The sequence below is a fragment of the Lissotriton vulgaris genome, chromosome 3_1, assembly GCF_964263255.1.
Source record: "Lissotriton vulgaris chromosome 3_1, aLisVul1.2, whole genome shotgun sequence".
Taxonomy (NCBI): Eukaryota; Metazoa; Chordata; class Amphibia; order Caudata; family Salamandridae; genus Lissotriton; species Lissotriton vulgaris.
The window spans coordinates 158,958,358-158,981,524 of NC_141689.1; the positions used below are offsets into that span (position 1 = coordinate 158,958,358).

General features: G+C 46.4%; 1 protein-coding gene across 1 annotated transcript in view; it reads left to right on the forward strand.

Annotated features, from left to right (window-relative positions):
• FANCG (FA complementation group G) overlaps positions 1-23,167 on the forward strand; it is a 228,741-nt gene that overhangs the window by 158,087 nt on the left and 47,487 nt on the right. Inside the window, exons 9-10 of the mRNA XM_086962889.1 lie at positions 10,631-10,697; positions 20,991-21,373. Coding sequence (XP_086819015.1) covers positions 10,631-10,697; positions 20,991-21,373 — 450 coding nt within the window. The remainder of the gene's footprint in view (positions 1-10,630; positions 10,698-20,990; positions 21,374-23,167) is intronic.

Consider the following 23,167-nt stretch of genomic DNA (forward strand, 5'->3'; position numbering starts at 1 on the left):
TCCATCAAATAGTGCGGCATCCCACACATGTAGGCGACCATACGTTAGATCCATTCTTTACGAACTTGACAGAGGCCACAGTCATGGCCGTTACTCCGCTCGGCTGGTCGGACCATTCTTCAGTGGCCATCTATGTCCCCTTGCCGGGAATTTCTCCTTCTGCTCCCGTAAGGATGGTCTCCACACGGCACTGGAGTAAACTGAGACTTGAGGACCTTCATCGAGCCCTCGCAGCAGTGCCGTTGGGACCTTTGGAGGACGTAGATGCAGGTTACGATCGGTTCTGCTCGTGGGTTACTAAGGCACTTGATTCCCTGATTCCCATCTCGACTAGGAAAATCAGTTCCAGGGAGTCAAGCCCTTGGTATGACAGTGCATTACTTGCACTCAAGGTCAGTTGTAGGCGAGCAGAGAGGGAATGGCGGAAGGTGTACGACAGAGGGAAGAAGGTCGATTATCTCGCTGCCGTTAAAATTTACCATTGTGCTATATGCCGGGCCCGGGCAGCTTTTTATGCTTCAAAAACCATCTTCAAAGTGGTAAAAGACCTTGTGGCAAAGCGGGCCTCGGCTATAACAACGAGCTCCACGGCGCATTGTGAGGCTCTTGCCTTGTTCTTTTTAGAAAAAGTTCAGAACATCTACTTAACATTTCCTGATACTAGGCCACCGGCAGGTACTCTATGTAACATCCATAGAGATTCTCTGCTTCATGTGTTGCCCCCGTTGACATCTGAGGGATTTGACATCTTGGCCCAGCAGGTGAAATCCGGGTCGCCCACTGATCCGCTTAAGCCAGCCCTCTTTAGAGACTAGCTGTTTGTGGGTCGTACCTCGGTACTCTCCCTGATTAACATCTAGCTGGCCTCGGGTACTGTTCCAGCAAGTTGGAAGCGGGCTGTGGTTTCTCCTATTCTAAAGAAACCCTCCCTGGACCCGGAAAAGCCGGAAAATTATCGGCCTATTTCCCTGCTCCCTTGGCCGACCAAAGTCGTGGAGGCCCACGTGAACAAGGTTTTTTCCGACCACCTCACTCGAGCTAACATCTTAGACCCCACACAGAACGGGTTCCGTGCTGGACACAGCACGGAGACCGCCCTTCTCACCATGGCTGAACATCTTCGCACAGTGATGGATGCAGGTCAGACGGCGGCGCTTGTATTATTAGATCTAAGCACCGCCTTTGATACTGTCTCTCATCCCATCCTGTTGCATCGCCTGGAGGAGATTGGAGTGGGGGGATCCGCCCTCCAGTGGTTCCGGTCCTTCCTCGATGGTCGCTTCTTCAGCGTTGCGGTGCCACCGTTCCAGTCCAAGTTCCATCCTCTGAAACAGGGAGTGCCGCAGGGATCCTCGCTGAGTCCCACGTTGTTCAATCTATACGTGAGATCGCTGGCTGAGGTTGTCAGGCAGTGGGGCATGACCATGGTGTCATATGCCGATGACACCCAGCTAGCGGTTATGATCAGCGGGGATGCGGACCAGGATGCCCCCAGGTTTCAGAGTGGACTTAGGGCGGTGGCAAGCTGGATGAAGGTCAACTGTCTCCAGCTCAACGCGAAGAAGACCGAGATCATGATCGTCGGTAGAAGGGCGGATCTCTGGGGGGACAGATGGTGGCCTTCGGAGCTTGGGCCGGCTCCGCTTCCGGTGACGGAATTAAAAAACTTGGGAGTGTGGATGGATCCCACTCTCAGTTTTGTGGGGCACTCAAAGAAAACGGCTGCCTGCTGTTTTGGAATCCTCCGGGCTCTGCGACCAGTCCTGAAGTTCTTCGACCCCCGCACCCGGCAGTTGGTAATACAGGCGACTGTTATATCGCGCCTGGATTATGCCAGCTCTCTCCTGGTGGGGGTTAACCTGGCCGAAGTCACCCGCCTCCAACGCGTGCAGAACGCTGCTGCTAGAGCAATCGTTGGTCTTCCTAGATCCTGCCCTGTTTCCAGTACTTTGAAAGCGTTGCACTGGCTGCCAGTCAGGGCCAGAATCCAATTCAAGGTACTGTGTCTAGCCTTCAAGATTCTAAAGGGTACGGCTCCTCAAATTCTTACGGACCTCCTGTCCTGGTCCGTCCCCACTCGCCCTCTGAGATCTCTGGGCCAAGCTCTTACTATCGCCCCTCGATATAAGCTGTGCCGTGTTGGTGGTCGTTCCTTCCGGGTCAAAGCGGCCGAACTGTGGAACTCCCTCCCGGTGGAGATTCGGCTGCTGGAGGATCTTTTTTCCTTTCGTAAAGCTATTAAAACGTTCTTATTTTAACCTGGTTTCTTCTCTTTAGCCGTTGTGTTTCTTGTGGCTGTTGCGTGTTACCTTGTCATGTGCCGGGACGCCCCTTGGCTGGGGCAGCTGTGCGCAGTACAAATGCACATAACATAACATAACTTCAAAGGGGCCTGTCCAGCGATCCTGGAGGTCACTAAGCTCTCCAGGCTCCATGACCCACACCTTCTGTCCAGGCTCCAACTCCACAGGGTGAGCATTGTGGTCCTACCACTCTTTCATGACTGCTTGGCTGGCTTCAAGGTTGTCAGAAGCTTGCTTCCACAACTTAGCCATTTGGCTACGGAAAGCCAGCATGTAACTCACCACATCCTGGGGAAGCCTCCTGGGAGTCTTTTCCCTTCCATCTTTCACCAGGCTGAGAGGTCCTCTAACAGGGTGCCCAAACAGAAGCTCAAAGGGGTTGAAACCCAATCCCTTCTGTGGTACTTCCCTGTATGAGAACAACAAACAGGGTAGGAGGATGTCCCATTTCCTCTGCAGGCTCTCAGGCAGACTCCTGATCATGTCCTTCAAGGTTTTGTTAAACCTTTCCACCAGACCATTGGTCTGGGGGTGGTAAGGGGTGGAGAACCTGTAGGTAACTCCACATTCCTTGCACATAGCCCGCATGTATGCTGACATGAAGTTGGCCCCTCTGTCAGACACAACTTCCTTGGGGAAACCCACTCGGGTAAAAATCCCCGTCAGGGCCTGAGCCACTGCAGGTGCAGGTGCAGTAACGGTCCTCAAAGGAATAGCCTCTGGGTACCGGGTGGCATGATCCACCAGAACCAGGATAAACCTGTGACCGGCTGAAGTAGGTGGATCTAATGGCCCAACGATGTCGATGCCCACCCTAGGGAGTGCTAACGATGGGTAGTGGTTCCAGGGGAGCCTTTAGCTTAACCCCTGTTTTCCCACTGGCTTGACAGGACACACACGTCCTACAAAAAGTGTTGGACGCAACCCTCATCTGAGGCCAATAGAAATGGGGGACAAGCTGGGCAAAGGTCTTGTCCTGTCCCAGATGTCCTGCCAAAGGAATCTTGTGAGCCAACTCCAAGAGAAAGGCTCGGTAACGCTGGGGAACTACCAAGGCCCATGACGAACCGTGCACCAGAGCCTTGGGTTCGCAGTAGAGGAGGCCATCCTCCCAGTGAAGTGAAAGTTCCCTGCAATGTTACCTGCTGCCTGGGCTTCGGCCTGTCGCCTCAGACCCTCATGGGTAGGGCCCTCCTTCTGCCCCTGACAAAACTCTTCCATGGTAGGTCCTTCCTCCACATGCCACTCTACAGGGATAGGTAAGTCCTCCAGGGAGACAACATTCCCCTCCGTGGACTCCGGGACCACCACCTCAGGTGCCCCATCCATCTCACGGGGTATGGACGCAGAGGCAGGTTTTTCCTGTCCCCGGATCTTCCCCTTTTTGGCAGCTGGCTGTGCCTTTGTTCTAGACTCCAGCCCTTGCGAAATCCCCCTCCGGGCAGTCGCGGACCGTGTGCTTGCACAGGTCCAATCAGGCGAACCCAGCATTTCTGAATGTGTCCGGGATTCCACCTCTTTCTAAGCATTGTGCTCCAGGTCATTTCCCAACAGACATTCGACTGGCACGGCAGGGCTCACTGCAACTCGTAGATGACCCCCGACCCCTCCCCACTCAAAGGGAACTTCGGCCACAGAATAGTGACCGATTCTGCCGTCAGCCATCGCAGCTGGGTGGAGTACGTTTGGAATCACCTGCTCTGGGGACACCAGCTGACTCCTTACCAGGGTCATGCTGGCACCTGTGTCCCTCAGAGCCTCCCCTCTCTGGCCGTTGATGGTGACCCACTGCCCATACTTGGTAGTATTTGGGGGCACATGGATTTTAGGAACCATCTCGCTGTCCCCGAGGGACACTAGGGTTATCCCTGCCCACTCACCTCCCTTGTCTAAGGGCAATTCCTCCCCGAGCACTACACTTGCCACCCCAGGGATTTTTCCTCCAGTGGGAGGGTGTGGTCTCTTTAGTCACTTGGTATCCCTCTCATAGTGCCCAATCTCACCACACTCATAACAGCGGACAACCCTAGGCTGCTGACTACGGTCATAATAAGGGGATTTTTGTTGGTTAACCTTAGGAGTGAAACCTGATCCCTTCCCCTGCAAGCTTTGTTGGGGGCCTTTCGAGAACTTCTTTTTGTCTCCCCCTCTTTCTTCTGGGGAGTGCCCTGACCAGTCCTTTGGGAATCCCCTCCAGTCCTCTTTGAGGACACCCGGGTACTAGCCCAGATGTCCGCCTTTTCTGCAAGCTTCCTAGGGTTAGTCAGCTTGCTGATCACCAGGTGTTGACGCAGCTCCGGAAAACATTTCTCGAGGAGGTGCTCCTTCAGGAACAGATTGTACAACCCCTCATAATCAGTAACCTCACTGCCTTGCACCCAACCCTCTAAGGCCTTCTTAGCGTAGTCCAGAAAATCCACCCAGTGTTGTGTAGTTAGTTTGTGGCTGTTCCGAAATTTCTGCCAATACTTTTCACGGGTCAGCCCAAACTTCTTGATCAAGGCAACCTTCATTGTGGGGCAATTGGTCTGTTCCTCCTGTTCCAAAGCTAAAAGAGCATCCATCCCCACTGGAGGAATGTACTTATACAGACCACCCCCCCCCCCCAATGACTCTCTGAAATCCCATGGGCTCTTAATGAGACCTCATAGGCAGCCAACCATTTGGCAATGTCGTCTCCTACACTAAAACTGGCGACTACATCTTTGGGCAAGTAGGGTCTGGGCACCCTGGTAACTTCCTTAGGTACGCTGCCACCAATAGGATTACTGGGGGTCCCTATCTGTAGGGCTTTGAGGTCCAACTCCCTTAAGTTAAGCTCATGGGCGAGCCTCTTCTCCACCCTCTCTTTTTCCAACCGGGCTAACTCCCTCCTCCCTCCTGTCAGCTAACTCTGCTGAGGACAGGCTTCTTCCAGACATACTACTGCCCGCCCTCGAAGGTGTCCCAGGACCTGGTAACAGATTCCCCCCTTCGGTTTGGTACAGCATGTCCACTTCTGTGATGGTGTCAGGGTCCCCTTTTTCCACCCTCCTCTCCCCATCTGGTCGAGCTGTTACCCATGCTCTCAAGCTGGTTTGGAGTTCAGCTTTCTTCGCCCCACGCTTAAAGAACGCCCCTTTTTCCTGGCAAAATTCCCTAAGTTGCGCCACTGAGTAAGTTTCTAACTCATTCAGCTCAAACTCCTTTTTGCCAGACGGGTGCCACAGACATTTGTTTGGGTTAATCAAGAGAGAGGCGTCAAATAAGATCTATCTATACCCACCACCAGAAAGGATTTTGGAAAAAGCAAAAATATCTAATTAGGGAGACCACCTAGGAGAAAACTCCAATCAGAAAAAACTAAATTCAAGTGTAGGGAGCGTGGTGCACATTGGGCCACTGTCAAGTGAATGCAAGCACAAGCCCTTATCCCACCACTGAACACCAATATGTTGGACCCCGGTTCACCGGTCCACCTAGGGTAGCCTGGCACCAAGTGGAAAGGCCTATCTCCAGGACTTCTGTGGTGTAAACGTCACACTCAACTCAGTACCTCAGCACACCTCCACTCCAAAAATGACACCACACCGTCTTTAGAAAAGAATGGAAATGCTTTATCTTATGCTTTAGAACCTTTTTAGTTTCTAGCAGTCAATAACTTTACTTCTTTTGCACTTCCACATATAATTAATCGTTTCAATAAAAACATGACATTTTATTTGATTATAGAACAGTTCACAGCAGGCCATGAGATTAGCAATGTCACACAACCTATCTTCTAAGGTAACTTCGCAGTTCAGAATTAGGTCAAGCAGCAGGTTCTTTAAAAGTTATATCAATTGGCAATTGCAGCAGTTCAGTAACCAGAAGGCGAACCATGAAACACTTCACAAATGAGGTAGGCAGGTAATTTCACCCCTTCAATCTGATGGCTAATGACTTGGGGTTAGGTAGACAAAGGTAGAATATTATTTGGCAGTTAGTTTGTGGCTTAATCTAGTCCATATTAGAACTAAGGAGGGGCAACATTTCTGCCCCTTACTGCTGCACTGCGAAAATGAGGAATTTTCCTCTGACAAAAATCCATATTTAAACCAAGTAAACCACAGTAATCCATAGTAATCCAATGTCAGTTTGCAAAAATGACAGTCCATGTACTTTGGGCACTCACACATATGGCTAAATGTTCTGAATGCACCTACAATGAGGTTTAAGATACACAGGCTTTCACGGATATGAAGGCACACATAGTCCTGAAACAAGAAACACACCTCACAGCAGAATGTATAGTAGACTATATATCTAAGAGTTCTTTGCGGCTTCTTCGACTAAGAGGAGTTATGTGAGATCATTGATATATAGGTTAATAAACTATAGACTGGAAGAACAAATAGCAAACAAGCAGGTTTGATTAAGTCCAGAAATATTTCTGGGTCATTTGATTATGCATGATTATAAGGACTTAACCTTGCACCTAAGCTTGGACAGGCAAGTAGGAGCAGGCTTAGACATAAGATAGCCATTGAAGAACTTAACAACGCTCATGAGTCTAATCCGCACACATTTGAATGAAAGAGATTTTGCTTCTGTTTCCCATAACCGTAAGTCGCATAAAGTATACATCATAAATAATGTGATCCCACAGATTTGGGAGCTTATAAAGAAGATCTTAATGTGGTCAGTAACTATCTTGAATCACATGCCAGTTTTGGTTATGGAGGTTTGGGGGGAGTGGGTATATGTTCAGTATTATGCCTGAGAGAACAGTGCGAAGAAATGTTTAGTTGGCCACCTGCAACGCAGTCTTGGGGCAGGGTTTAATGGTTGGGAAATGCAGGGCATCCAGTAAGTGTCAGCTGCCGTATCTGCCTAATTTGTGGTTTGCTCACCCAATTTAGAGGTGAGCAAATTGCTTGGTTTTTGCTAGAGGGGTCTGTACTAGCACCACCTTCTGAAACCTTACACCGACCTCTCATCTGCAACAAGGCTATCAGCCAATATATGGTGTTTACTGTACTTAGCACATTTGTTCCGCTGTATATTTTCCTGTACCGGCCTACCAGGGCAAGCCTGGCAGTCTCAAACAGTAAGGAAAAAATACGACCCTGTACTGAGAGAAAATACCCAACGCATCAAGACCATTGATTTTCAGTAGCAAACACCTGGTTTGAAAGTTTGCAATTGAAAAAATACCTTACCAGGGTGGGTTCATCAAATATCGTGCTTGCTTGGCAAAGCCTCAGTGACCACTTCATTGAAGTCACAAAGAACCTCACCAATGTGGCGGGGATCTAAAAATATGGTGCTGGTGTACCACCATGTGAGTGGAGGCCATAGCCTCCATTGACTTGGAGGACCATCTTGCAACCTCTAAATGGGACCCTTAGTCAGGAAACCATGCCCACAATACTCTGGTATACCAGAAGACAGTGGTAGGCAGGAAACTTGTATTGATCGCAGTCCATATGAAGATGTCTACGGTTCTGCTAAATCAACAACTGCTTTGTAAATGTTTGAACAGCAGTTTAAACAAACGAGTTTGCTAAAGGCGAATTAAAGGCTAAGGGCTATCAGGAGCCAATTGAAACTTTGCAGACACATTTTAGAGAGAATTTTATTATCCCTAAAAGAGAAATAGTATGATATGGGAAAAAGATGGTCAGTGTTGACCTGAAGTTTTAAAGTGAAAAAGTAAGTCGTATTGTAGAATTTATAATTAAAATATAAATTCTACAATTTACAGCCCTGAGGAAATCGCTTGTCCCGAACGACGAAACACGTGTTGGCTGGAGCTACTTCAAGAAAACATTAAAATCATCCATATATGCCATGTTTGTTTGTTGACTACAAGTGATTAACTTTGAATACTGTTTTATGTGTGCCAGGGCTTGATTTATATTGTCGTCCAGATCCTTGGATCATTGGGTGATTACCCCCTCCCTGGACACCATACACCTAAGAAGTGCAATATCAGATTCACCAGTTATAGTGAGTGCTGCTCCCACCCAGGGCACAATCATCCCACTCGTATTCTATTTAGGAGTATGCTTTAGCGCAATTCCGAAATGTGCGCCCGATTTCTAAAACGAGTTCTGGAGACGAGGTAATAACTCTGCCAGCTATTATTGCTTAGAAGTTGGTTCTGATTTGTGTGCTGTATCTCACCATTTGAAAAAGCACACAGAAACCTGTGTTATGGGGAGCACTATCCACTCACTCACAATTACGTGATATGTTTTTTCTTATTTTGCAAACATATTTTCAATCCAACGGAAACGTGATAATTTTATCAAATTAGTTACCATGCACGCAACCTGGGCTTCATCCTGGACTCCTCCCTCTCCATGACCAGGCAAGTCAACAACGTCTCCTCGGCGTGCTTCAACATCCTACGCATGCTACGGAAGATCTTCTGGTGGATCCCCGCCGAGACCAGGAAGACGGTCACCCAGGCCCTCGTCACCAGCCGACTAGACTACGGCAACGCCCTCTACGCCGGTACCACCGCCAAGCTCCAAAAGAGACTCCAGCGGATCCAGAACGCCTCAGCCAGACTCATCCTCGACATCCCACGAACCAGCCACATCACCGGACATCTGAGAGACCTCCACTGGCTCCCCGTCAACAAAAGAATCACCTTCCGCCTCCTCACCCACGCACACAAAGCCCTGCACGACCAAGGCCCGAGCTACCTCAACAGCCGGATCAACTTCTACGCTCCCAAACGCCACCTCCGATCTGCCAACCACGCCCTCGCCGCCGTCCCCCGCATCCGAAGAGCAACTACAGGAGGAAGGTCCTTCTCCTACCTGGCCGCCAAGACCTGGAACTCCCTCCCGACCGACCTGCGCCTGACCCAGGACCACCTCTCCTTCAGGAGGAAGCTGAAGACCTGGCTGTTCGAGCAGTAGCGGCACCAAAATGTATACACAGTCTTAATGATCACCCTAAGAGCTTAAACAGAAAAGAAAAGAAAATTCTCATCAAACGGAGAGTTGTTTGAAGAACTCAAACTATCACATTGAATGACGGAAAAAGAAGAATAAAAACAACTTTGAAGAAAGAAAATACAATCACCGTTTGATGAGAATTTTCTTTTCTTTTCTGTTTAAGCTCTTAGGCTGATCATTAAGACTGTGTATACATTTTGTGAACATCCCAGTTGAATTTTTGATGAATAACTAATTTGATAAAATTATCACGTTTCCGTTGGATTGAAAATATGTTTGCAAAATAAGAAAAAACATATCACGTAATTGTGAGTGAGTGGATAGTGCTCCCATAACACAGGTTTCTGTGTGCTTTTTCATTTGTACTAACTTGACTGGGGCTAGTCAAGATATGGGTTTGCACCAGATATAATTGGATGAAATTTAGTTTAAATTGAAAAAATCAGGAGTGCAAAATTACATAACATTGTTTGAGTATCTCACCATTTGCCAGGTTTACCCACCACCCGAGCAAGGTGATGATTCTGCTGTTTTCTTCCACTGTTTATGTATATCAAAGGAAATACCAGGCTAGAGAAAGAAGTGTAGCTTACTTGTAATCCTAATTCCCTGCCTCTTTTTAAAACGGTCATAGCCAAGATTTGCAATTAATAAAGCCTTACCTGACGATGGTGGTCAGAATGCAGGTGCACAACAGGCCCTGCTGTGTGTATTCTGGGGCAGTGTAGCTTCTGAAATCCTGAAAGTGCCAAGAAAAGCATTCAGTGGTGTGAAAGTATTGCCTTCGACCACTGTTCTATGCTTTCGTTTTCTTTTGTTATGGTTTGGAAGTCATGTTCTTTATTCATGTTTTTTTAAAGACTCAGCATACTGCTTCCAAAGGGCAAATTTTCGTCACAAATATATCTTTAAAAAGCAAAGATGTTTGTATTTATGTATGAGTTGTAGAATGCCACATGTGAACAGAAATATTGTTTTTTTATATAAATGGCCATTCTGAAGTATTTGAACTACAATTAAATAACTTTTCCATCTCCCTTCTGAATCTTTTACCAACTGTGGAGGTCGAATCTACAGGAAACTGAAAAACTAAAGTAAATTTTAAATCAAATGTAAAGCCAACAGTGATATTTACTATTTAGTTTTACTAATATCAAAATCCTATTCCACCACTACATGGTTTGTGCCTGTCTGTGTCAGGCTTCCCGCCCCCATTTTCCTCCAGTTTTTTGTTGACGTTCTTTGCTTTCAGAACATCAAATGTGTTTGTGCCTAGAAGCAGCTTAAACTTTGCCTTGAAAATCACATGCTATATCCACTGAAAGCTAAAACAGAGCCCCCAGATGTCTGTCCTGTTGGCACTTTGCTCTGAATTTGGCTTTCTTTTCCTTTAAGAGTTGAGGAAGCCGTGGAACATTATCTTGACCTCCTTGCCCTGCTGCACGAGGGATCCTATGAGCCGGTGAGTACAAGTGGAAATTGAGTCTAAGTATCAAATTGTCCTCCAAAGAAACCATCTGTGGGACCCTCTCCAATAAATACAGGAAAATCAAATGGGGAGAAGATTCATTGATGAGGCACCCCGGCCACAGCTAGGCCACCAGCTTTTTTTCATGAACTTCAACTCCTTCTCCGCAAAGTCTTAAAACATTCTAGAATTAGACATCATTTCAATGCCCGGGAGACACCATTACTTAGACAGGAAGAATAATAGAAGATAGGAAGGCAGATACCACACCATCCGGCGTTTGCAGAGTCTAAGGTAGAAGAAGAGTTACCAAATGCATCACATTTGCACTCAAGTAAAGCACTTGCTTTGGGGAGAAGGTGGAAGTCTGTTTCAGGTCTTTGAACAGCCCTAACCCATCCTGGGTATTTTCTGACCTATTTTGGTAAGCAGTCTGAATAATACTGAAATGTGTATGTATTATTATTCAATTGTTTAACTCATACCAAACTAGTATAGTTTCTGGGCAGAAGAAGGTGAGAGCAAGAGAGGTAGGAAAAGAAAGAGCCCAACAACAAACAGTGAAAGGAAAAATATTACAGGTTCTTCAGAGGCGAGGTAGCAGCTGACCATAACATACATTTCCAGCAAGGAATACGACAATATAAACAGATGTGTGGTCATCAGAGATCTAATGAAATGTTATTCCGTAAATGCTTTTTCAGATTGGTTTCAAAGATCTCGAGGGAAGGAGCCTCTTTGCAAGCAGAAGCGAGTGGGTTCCATAATTCATTTCCCACTATGAAAAGAGGAATCTTCTTAAAACTTGCGTCTTCTCCCTCTCACTTCATCTCTGTATACATTCTGTGATCCATTTACCCGAATAGCTTATGCCCGTTTTTTTCCTATAGCACCAGGAGACTTTGTTTATGAGTGACAGTGCACTGTATAAAAAAAACTTTTATAAGTAGAAGGCTTCTCTACCGCTGTCAGAAGAATTGACATGCCGGTGCCATGGTGTCAGCGTTTACATCAGTATTTCATTGCTTTACAACATCAGTTAAGGACGCGTGCATCTTACCCCACGCAAGATTCCTTTGTTGGACTGTTTAAATTCCTAATACAGCTGGCAGTAGTTCCTTTCACCCAGTTGTCCAGCTAATTTTTTATCATGGGAAGATTGGTCTTTCAGTCATTACCCAAAGTGCTGCACCGTAGTCGGTCTCATCTGGTTCGGGTATGCTGTATCGCTGTGGTTTGGGAGAAAGAGTGGAAATTACACAAACTCTTGTGAGCTGCACCTTTCCACTTTGTCTGCCTTTTCTACTGATTCTCCGTCTGGTGTTGATAAAAGGCTGCCTCCTCAGTCAACGCTGTGACATTCTCATGACGCAGGATAGAATCTTCTAAGCACTGACCTGCTGCCTTTGGTCTTTCTCTCTCTTATAAATATTTATCTCCTCCTTTTTATTAAACCCATTTTATTAATTTAACATTACACCACTTTGACATTCAATGTTTCATGCCGTTATGCAGTATTCCTTTGTAACATTCAACAGAAACCTTGTAAATCATCTGCAATGGGGTATCCTCATCCAATCACAAAGAAACACATCTACGCTGCGTTGAATAGGTTTTAACCAACCGTCAATGCGATCAAAGCAGACTGTGTATGTCACTGTGGAATCATATAATAGAGCAGCCATCAGTTTTCTGCTTATATCAATAAAACCGGGGTTGCTTTCTCAGGTAGACCATCATCACGTAGAGCTCCTCTGGCAATGTTTATTTGCCGTCACCTTCATCACTTGGTATTAGGTTCAGTAAATCACCCCCAGCCTGCACTAGTTCTGGCTTTCTTTTTTAACTCTCACATGTAAACTCATGCTCTCTATTTCAGCCATTTTTACATATCTCCCTTCACTTTCATAGAGTGGGACCGCTGATGGACTTCAACTCATTGCTATTGGTCGCTTCTTTGTTAGTGAGGCAGGCCAAATGAATCTGCTGCTGGCTTTGATTCTTTGGGGCGGGGAACAGACCCAGCAGGCAGACTTCCAGCATCCCAAGGTTTACCTTTAGCATAGCAAGCTGTTCAGTAATTGCTCCCAGTAGTCCGGCAGCACTGGACATGCGCACAGCATATGATAGAATTTGCCTCTGCTGGCATAATGATTCTGTCCTGAGTATATTATACACCATTTCCCAGGTAGGTTCTGTTCACAATTTTAAAATGTATATGTTTGAACTGGGCGCTGCTAGATATCTTGGGTGTGTAACTTGGCACCAGACCTTTGTTTCTTTCAGTTAGTTTCAATCCCAAATCTGCTACCCACTTATCTTTCAACCCTCTTGTAGAGCTTTTAGATCCCACAAATAGCAACGGCCTGATGATTGCAGAGGGTTATGGCGCGCTTGGCATCCTACATGCAGGTTATGGCCCAAGCTGGTGTCTCTTCATTTAGTTATATGTAACTTGACTAAAAGCCAGTCCTCGTTAATTTGGCTAGGCAGACCTTAATAATTCACTCTCTTGATCTTCTTTCTTTGGTTATCTGTTAATGCGAGCGTAGAAAAAAAGAGCAGCAGGGGGCATCACTTTATCTCCATTGCCCATCTAAGGGTTCAACGTCGCTACAGTCTTCCCAGGGTTGGTACATATTCAGGACTCAGAGGTGAGGTGTGCTGAGCTCAGAACCTGCTCAAGTCATGCAGTGAGTGTCTTTTCTCCCATGGCTCTTGAAACCGATGAAGCAAAGATTTTTGGTTTATGTCAACAGAGGAAGATGTGCTTGTCTTCCTTGGCTTTGTAGTACAACACAGTCTGCTTGAGTGCAGATTTCTTTTCAGATTCTCAATTTAGATTTTCTTTTTTCAGCTGAGGGCACTGCAAGTCCCATACGTGAGTTCCCTTTACTTTAACTGTGGTCTAAAGTTCAGGGATCGTGAGTGATGCTTCAGGTACTGAAATCATTCAGGCGTTGAGGGGCAGCCTGTGTATGTCCACCAGCATGGGGGGTGATGTGGCTTTGACTTGTCAAAGGACTAAACAGATACAATCACACTCACTTCAGGCCTGCTTCATCTACATTCTCAATCACAAACAGTGCATTAAGAACAAATCCCCCTCCTTGGTTGGGGTACCAGGTGCCATCTCATGAGCCACAAATTCTCAGGATCTGGCCATAAGATCTGCCTTTTCCATGCTGGGAGCCCAGCATTACGATTGCACGCCTCCACCTATCCGGCTTGCTCCTTCTCCCCTGCGCTTCATGTGGCAGTAAAGACCGCTCTCTTCAAGGATCACCGGACCTGCAAAAAGAAAAGGGTCGTCCCTTATCTCATGTGGAGAAGTGTGGCTCACTGGTTAGAAGCAGCAGACCCTGATGCAGAGGTGTGACCCGGGACCAGGGTTCAATTCCCGACGCGGCAGGGTCTTGGGCTCAATGTCCATGGACTCGATAATTCTCGCCTCGGTGCCTACTCTAATCATGGGTCCCACTCTGCAACTCTGGGCAATAGCTTGCTTAATCTCCACAACGGGCCCGAAAGCGCTGGTATGCCTGGCTTCACCTTGGGGGTGCTCAGTAGGGGGCATCTCACAGGGAAAGCCAGGAAGGATTCCACAGCGGTATACAGAGCCAGGATGCCTGAAAGGTGATAGTGCGCTTTACAAGTATACATACATTTACATTTACATGCTTTAGTTTTCCGTCATTGTGAACGATCTTTAATGGTTCCCACCATGGCCACAGCTAGCTATCACTGCTCTGTTCCTACATGGAAAAGTTTGCATTTTATAAGTTCCAGTATAAACATCCAGTGTACAATCAAGATCTCAGACTATTCCAAACTGAGTTTGACATTGTGAATGTTTCTCAATAGCCACTTTGTTGCTCACTCTTATGACTAAAACCCGTTTAGTAGAAAGAATTGTTAGTCCATAGAGTTGTTCTTTTGGGAAAATGTTGTTTTGTGACTTATTTAACCGCGAGCGGGGTTGCTCTGCCGTGTTGGAGAGACAGGAAGGTCTGCTGATATTACTGATAGGTTGAACTGCCGATATATGTGGAAAGTCCTAGTCAGCAATCAAGGAAGGTCTGCTGAAAAAAAGTTAGTCCACGTTGCTTCGCAGGAAAAATCTCTTTGTTACTCTGTGTCCTGTGTGGGAGACGCTTCGAACTGCCGCAAGGACTACATTGACCAGGACGCCGTGGAGCACCAGTCATCTCGCCCCTCCCCCTTGCAACAGGGGGATTCATCTGCGGCCGCCCGGCTCTTGGCATCTTCTCAGGACTTGCATAACCAAGAGGACTGGAATTGGGGTGATTCTTACCGAAGCAGGGCCACCGGACCAACCTGCTACGCTGCTCCAGTCGCCCCTGGGTCCCCGACGCTGCTGGTCTCCCTGCCGCCGCCAGCAACATCCCGCGGCCGCAGAGGGGGAGACCACATCTCCCAGGCTGCTCAGCGACTGCCCCGCCCATTGCCACGCATTTCGCGCACCCGGAAATATTGGAGGCTTCTTCCGCGTAGAGGGACGAGCGTGGGCGTCGCCTGGCTAAGTCCGGGGCAGAACGAGGCTAGGCTGGGCCAGAGACTCTACATGCTGCGGATGCTATCAATCCCCGTACTGTGAGATCTTGTAAACTATTTTCATTTCATTTAGTGTATCTTAAAGTTTGTTGTGCCCTAGGAACTGGCACAACCGTAATTTTATTGTCTTGTAATGTAATGTAATGATGTCTTGTAAAGCGCATGAATCACCCCACATGGGGTATCTTCGCGCTGTAGACCGCTGGGGAACCCGTCCTGGCTTTCCCTGTGAGATGGTCTCTACTGGGTATCTCCAAGGTGAAACCAGGCATCCCCGGCGTATGTGGGGGGCCGTTGTGGAGATGAGGCAAGCTAATGCCCAGAGTTGCCGAGTGTGATCGCTGATCAGAGTAGGCACCGAGGCGAGAATTATCGAGTCCACTGACCCTGGTCCACGACCCTGCCGCGTCGGGAATTGAACCCTGGTCCCGGGCCGTCCTCTGCTTCCAGGTCTGCCGCCTCTAACCAGTGAGCCACACCACTCCTCAAAGTGGAGTGTTGAATTTCATGTTAGCTTTCGGCCACTAGTAGTAGTCTTGTCTTAGTCGTATTTTACTTTATTTTGCTTTCTTCTTCCATTTTAGCTATGTCTAAATCAAAAACTTTGAACAACCCACCAGTTTTGGCTACACTCGATAATTACCTGGTTAAGGTGGTTAGTAAAATTAATAATGACAGGCGATTGTCCTTGGGGTTAGGAAGTCCGCCCTTGTCACCTACCCCACTACTTACATCAGCCCCATCAGTCCCGGGTGACAGTAATGGCCTTAATAATCCTGATGCTACTGATAAGGAAATCACAGAACAACCGGTGTCAAACCAAGTTGTACTGGATCACTCCACTGACACTTCGATACAGTGCTCCCCGACCCCTGCTCCCAGAGTGGTCAGGGCCTGCTGAAAAGCCCAAACCAAACGAGGGGAACTCGTAACACAAAAAGAAGAGCAGTTACGCCACCTAGAAATATTATTGAGGAGGGGGAGTCTGTGGTGAAAGATGGCGCAGTTACCCTGGACATTGGGCAATTTAACCTTTTGGTAAGCGCCATTGATTCTAAGATAGAAGGGATTATTAAACCCCTAGCGGCTAAACTTGACCAGCTTTCTGATGAGGTGATAAGATTAGGGGGCCTTTTGAACATCCATATAGCTTCAGTTAGAGGTACTAAGACCCAAGCTGAGAGCAACGTTGTCAGTGTTAGTAAAGCCTCAGCGAGTAGTTCCAAGGCTTCAGCAGAGAGCATTAGCAGTAATGTTAGTATAGCTGCTGCACAAGAGGGTGGACCATGCGTCAATGAGATAGTTACGCAGAATGCTTCTTTTGCGGCCTGTTTGGATAAGCAAACCGTAAAATTAGATGAGATTAAAGAGGGATGGACTGAAGTAAAAAGAAGGCGCCATATTAACTTCCCACCTGATTGTGCACCATATGTGGTGGTTTTAACTAATGTACCGTCATCTGAAACCCGTACGAGCCAGGGCCAACAAGAATCCATGAATCGCTAAAAAATAAAACTGTTTCCTGGCTGCATAGACAATGTGGGCTTCCAATTGCTTATTCTGATCAGGTGTTGACTACCAGGAGGGTTAACTGAATAGGAAACTCAAGGAAGAATTGTAGGGGCGATTGCGTCATTGTTAATTTTAAACACCCACAACACGCCGCTACCGTCTTGCTTAGAGCAGCTTCCCTACTGACTCTTGACAACAGTGTGTGTGTGCGGTCACTTGGCTTTTTTTATAGCCACCTTAACAAAGCTCCTTATAGCAACAATAGTACCAGGCATTATACTCTTTTCCATAGGCCACTATTTGATATACTGATTCAAAATCGATTCCGTACTCTAAACTCTTTGGATGCAAATGACTGACTTGCCCACGATGATCAGTGTAAACCTGACGAAACCCGAAGTGCCCAGCTATATAAGGTGGTTGATAATATCTTTGCGCCAGAGTCTAATGTGGTGGCCAATTTAAGTCCGACCACCGAGAATGGTACCCAGTGTTCTGGTAACGGGAACAAGGAAAATGGTTCCAAGTGCCCTCTGACTTTGGATGGAATAGGAATAGGGGGCAAATGGATTACAATTGTCAGCTGGAACGTTGCAGGACTAAAATCTAAGGGGAATGTTCTAGGCTGGTCGAATTTTATTAACACCTATGACATCCTTTGATTCCAAGAAACATGGTGTAGGGAAGAAGTCAGTTATGAGGGATTTGTTTCCTATAATCTGTCAGCGCAGGGTACTGGACCAGGGAGAGCGAAAGGTGGCCTATTGATATTAGTTTCTATACAACGCCCAATAGTAATAAAAAAGTATATCACTGTGGGGGACCATGTTCAGATTCTTTGGCGCGTGGAAGACAAAGGGCGTAATATCCTGTTGTTAAATTATTACAATAATATTTTTGATAACACCAGGGTGAAAATTGTAACTGACCTGGCCAGTACAATTGAAAATTTATGTCTACAAGGGAATGTTACTTTTGATTTTATTTGGGTGGGTGACTTTAATATTACATTATGTGAACTGTCAACACAAAAGGTCTGTGGGGTCACAAATAATGCTGGATGGGACGATTTGCATTTTGGACATAACAGTTATGGAGAAGCATTACATGAATTCATGGGCTGTTATGACCTGGAAATTATGGATTACATGAAAGATGCAAACGGCCAGACCATTCCGACTTTTAAAAACCGACATTCTAGCTCTGTTATTGACCATGTGATAGTCTACTTCGATATTATCTCGTGTTGTGCCCCCCCCCCAGAATTGAAGAAACTACATTAAGTGACTACAATTATATAATTCTGGACACAACTCTCTGGGGTAGTAGCTTGGTTAAAGTAGGGATCACAATCTCTAATGTTGAGCCACACAGACCCAACGAAGTCAGTTTAAGATGGGTAGGGGACCTAATCATTTCTATAGTGAAGGATAGTTTGGCAGAAATTATTTTCATTCTTGAAAATGGTGCTGATTACGAGAAGATTTTAACCTCTTTTCTTGGCATTAATAATTCTCTCGATGCCAGGTTCACTAAATACAATTTTGGCCAGCGTAGAAAAGAACCAGGCTGGTTCAACCATTTATGTACCATCTAAGCTTAAACAGGCACTTGCAAAAAAGCCCAGGGACACTGATTCAATCATTAAATTACGAGCGGAGTACAAGCTCGCACTGAAACAGAGGAAGAGTGAATTACAGCAGCTGGCCTGGGATTCTCTTAATCAAGCAGCGGAACTATCCAACAGTACTCTGTTTTGGGCAACGGGCAACTCTCCTTTTCTTAAAGACGAAAAAATACCGGAGCTGACCTCTAATGTCCCGAGCGTAGGGTGGGTTGCTCACTTTTCTAACATCTTTGATTCCAATGGAGGTGTAGACACCGACCCTAGCAGGTGGATTGTTTTACCGTTGGATATAACAGCTGGTGAGGTTGAACTTGGCATACGTGCGAGTAAGGGGGGCAAAGCTCGCAAAGCCCAAGGCCCTGACGGGGTGCCAATTGATGTATACAAGGCAGCACCGGAGATGTGGGGACCTCTCTTGGCTAATGTTTTTAATGCAGCTGTGTGTTCTGAGGCCCCTAAAACCTGGGCAGAATCTATTATTGTCCCGATTCATAAAAAGGGCAGCAGGTCTGATGTGAAGAATTGCCGTCCCATTTCTCTTCTTGACTCCTCAGTTAAGATCATGAGTAGAGTCATGCTTGTCAGGTTAGAGGAATGGGCCGAGCGAGAGGGCATACTGGCTGATAGCCAGTATGGCTTTAGGAAGGGCAGGGGTACACTCGATCAGTGCATCAATCTTGACTTGCTGATCGGGAAATATACCAAAGCAAAACCTGGCTCACTTACCTATGCTTTTGCTGACCTGAGCAGCGCCTTTGACATGGTAGACCATTCTATTTTATGGTCAACCCTGTTACAGTGTGCGCTTTGGCACCAAAGGTGAATGCACCCCAAAATTTAGTGTTAAAAGAGGTATTAGGCAGGGCTGTGTATTGGCCCCCCTACTTTTTATACTATTCATTAATGGAATCGATGCCATTCTGAAAAAGATTAATGCAGATGCCCCCCAGATCAACGGCGTCCCTGTACCGGTGTTATTATACGCCGCTGACGCCGTTTTATTATCTAGAACTCCCCTGGGACTACAACGTTTGATTGATAGTTTTTCTACATTTATTAAGGATAGGAAACTACTAATCAACAAGGGGAAAACATACACTATGACCGGTGGGGTTAAAAGTAAATTTTCAAATGCCTTTTTTATTGATAGCGAAAAGGTGCAGCAGGTAGATAAATTCTGATACCTTGGCATCACCTTCTCCAAAGATAGGAAATGGACAGAAGAATTTAATAATATTCGGAACAAAATGGCCAAAAATTCCTTTGGTGTTTTTAGATTTGCTGCTAAGGTTGGGGACCGACGAACCAGGGATATGCTTAAGATTTATCAAGCAAGATGTGTATCCATTGCATTATATGGGGCGGGTGTATGGGCCCACAGTTGCGATAATAATAATTTGCAAATAGAGGAAAATTCTGTCCTAAAAAAGCTCCTGTGTCTACCACCTTCGGCCCCAACTGAGTTAACCCTCCGGGAACTAGACATAAACTATTTGATAGACCTGTTATCCCTAAGGCCACTTATGATCTGGCGTTCAATTTGGCTTACGGCGGAAAAATCTTTTAATAGGTCTATAATAGAGGATTGCTTGACTCTGGATAAACATCTTAAGATACCTTGGGTAAAATATGTTGTTGGTTCCTTTTCTGAGATATTTAACCTGAATATCCTGCTTGATCTAAGTGCAGCATCTAGGATACCCAAAGCTGAGCTGAAAAGTAAATTTCTAGCCTTTAGGCCAAGGAAGCGGGCGTTAACCTATGGTTCCTTGACAACTGTTGTGTTTTACACTAGATACAGTCTGGTATAAGGTTTCTCTTTGTATTTAACCATGGTGACCAGGCCATCTCACAAGTTTGTACTTACCAGACTTAGATTCGGTATGGCACACCATCTGGTGGCTTTCCCGTCCATTAAGAAACATCCGTCGGGCCATGTATGTGTGATGGCGTTTCTACTCAGAGCACTTTGCACTTTCTATTGTTTTGTAAACTGTACTCAAATTTACGCACTGCTTTTTTGAAACCGATGCTTATAAAATACGTTGCACGTACAGTTAATCAGGCAATGATTTTAATCTTTAAACTGGAATCGGCCGATATCTGTTTTTATACAGCCACGTTTTTAGATTACTGTGTTAATGCCAGGAAAAGCATGTGTTTTTAATGAACTATATCTGTAACATTGTTTGTAAATCTTTTTTAAATACTGATGTATTTTTTATTATGATGTTTTTTATCCTTGTGCTTTTATGGTCATTTTACATGTGCCGAATAAAGCTTCATGAATTGAATTGAATTGAATTTTCCAGCTGCATAGCCTTATTGCGACATATTATCATGCTTTGTATGTACAACTTCTTTGTTTAATTTTTGCAACATATCCTATGTATGCTGACTCCTTCCTTATCTGATATGCTCAATAAAACTGCAAAGTAAATAAAAATACTGCCTACTAAAGTTAACCAAGTCCTGGACTCCGGTCTCCAGAGCTTAGACTTGTTCTACAGATCGTGTTCTTCTGTTTGCCTAAAAACATCACACGGCTTCACGTGTTCCCATTCCTCCCTCAGGTGTTCATGAACAGTCTCTCTTCGTTTCCTCGAATTCCTGAGGTCTACCTTGAGGCTGCTTCAGCCCTCATGCAGCAGAAGAGATTCCAGGATGCTCTGACTGTCTGTGAAGAGGTTATTGACAAAACCAAAGACCTGATTCCAGAAAGGCTGAATATGGAGCTGAACTCAGAGACACAGAGCCCTGCAGGAGCACCTGAGCAGGCCCCAAGCAGCTCAACCGATGGTCTTCACTCGCCTCACCTGGAAGACCTTCCTGGCCTTTGCCAGGAGACGAGTGAGAGCCTCCGCTGCATCCTATGGGCTTCAACTGCACATCTATTTCAGGGACAGGCGCTGGCGCGACTGCAAGATTGCAAGGAATCTATCACACATTTCAGCAGGTGATTATCAAGTTATTTCAGTAAATAACTGATACAAAGTGAATTGGTAGATACTCAGCACCCCACATTGATGATGGTCTTGTTTATCACACTTGTGTGTTTGAATAATGCACTATGCATGCGGCAGACTTTTGTTGGGATTGTAATATTATAATGTTTATACCTTCTTTTTAGGTCGAGCCTAGCATTGCAGCGCATGTGCTGCTCCCTTTGGGAGGCATGCAGTATTCAGTATAGAGTGGAAGCTCCGCCCACTCTCTGCCCTCTTTTTTATTGGCTTAGGTCCTAAATGCTGCCTTCCAATTGGTCTTAGGCTTGTTAGTCCCTCCTCATGACGGCCATGTCCTCATTTTTATCCTTCCATGGCTACTGGCCTCTTAACTCCGAACACTATGCTGCAGATTACACACTGTGCATAGATGGCAACCTAGTGTTGGGCCCGGATGTTTGCAGTTTGTGTTCTTGTAGAAAAGTCTTGTGAAGTCACTGGATAGGTGACTCCTCCTTTGAATGATCCTGCGCATGCATGGGCATCGGCTCCATCCCCAGATTTTGTTTTCCGCCACCGGGCTCGGATGTGTTTCCAGTGCTCCGTGTTGGAACCGATTTCCTTCGGTGCGCAATCCTCACCAACTTACAGAAAATTAGTTTTGAACGCTTTCCCAGTCGATGCTACTCTTTAACACCGAAGATTTCGATTCCGGTCATCTTCGACGGCCTTCGGGCCTAACTAGGCCTCGACTCCAGCTCATGGAAAGGACGCTATTTAAAAAGTGGCCTCAATGTGGGTCGAAGTTTCCGCACACCGACCTTCATGAAGCGTGTAACCTTTGCCTCTCCCCGGAGCACGAGGCCAGAGACTGTTCCGCTTGTGCCTCTTTCCGCTCCAAAAAGACTATCCGGGACCGAAGAGCTAGGAGAACAATGGCTCGATCTTCAGCTCTGATTCCGGACGACATCTTTGAAGAAGGCGTCGATGTCCCAGAACAACACGATGTCGACAGCAACTCCGAGACATAAGATTCAGAAGTCGAGGACATCACTCCAGCACAGCGGGTCGTAAGAAAGACCGTCTACCTGACCCTTCCTAGATGCATCCACAGAAGGCCCCGGTCATACCGACACACTGCTTCTACTGCCCCACCTTTGGGCCCGGCTAAGAAGCTCACTAATCCTTCAGGCGACTCGGGCTCGAGTCGGCCTTCTCACGGTGCGGGATTTGGAAAGTGTGGTGAGCCAATTTAAGGCTGAGCCCCAGATGCCTAGTGATCACAGCGTTTTTGCTAGTATTGTGTGTGAGATACCATGTCGAATGCTGCCCTTAGGTCTAGCAAAATGAGATTGACAGTATCTCCAGCATCCAGATGGCGACGCAGCCTTTCCGTTACCCCCAGAAATGTTGTTTCCGTGGAGAAACCCGCTCTGAAACCAGATTGTGATGGATGGAGGATTTTGTTGGTTTCGACAAATTTAGAGACCTGGGAGTGGATGTGTTTCTCCAAAATTTCTGAAAAGGCCGACAGCAGAGAGATGGGCCGATAGTTGGAGGGTAAGTCTGGTCGGCATTGGGCTTTTTAAAGAGAGGGGTCACCATTATGTGCTTCCAGTCAGGTGGAACTGTAGCTTCAAGTAGGGAAGCATTTAAAAGGTCCACAATGGCAAGCAGAGGTGGTGGCTCAAGCTGCGTGAGCACAGAAATAAGTAGAGGGTCCTTAGGTGATCCAGATTTAACACTATCTAGGAGATTTTTGAGGGAGTCTGCGTTGAGTAGAGGCCAGGAGTCCAGGTTGTTTG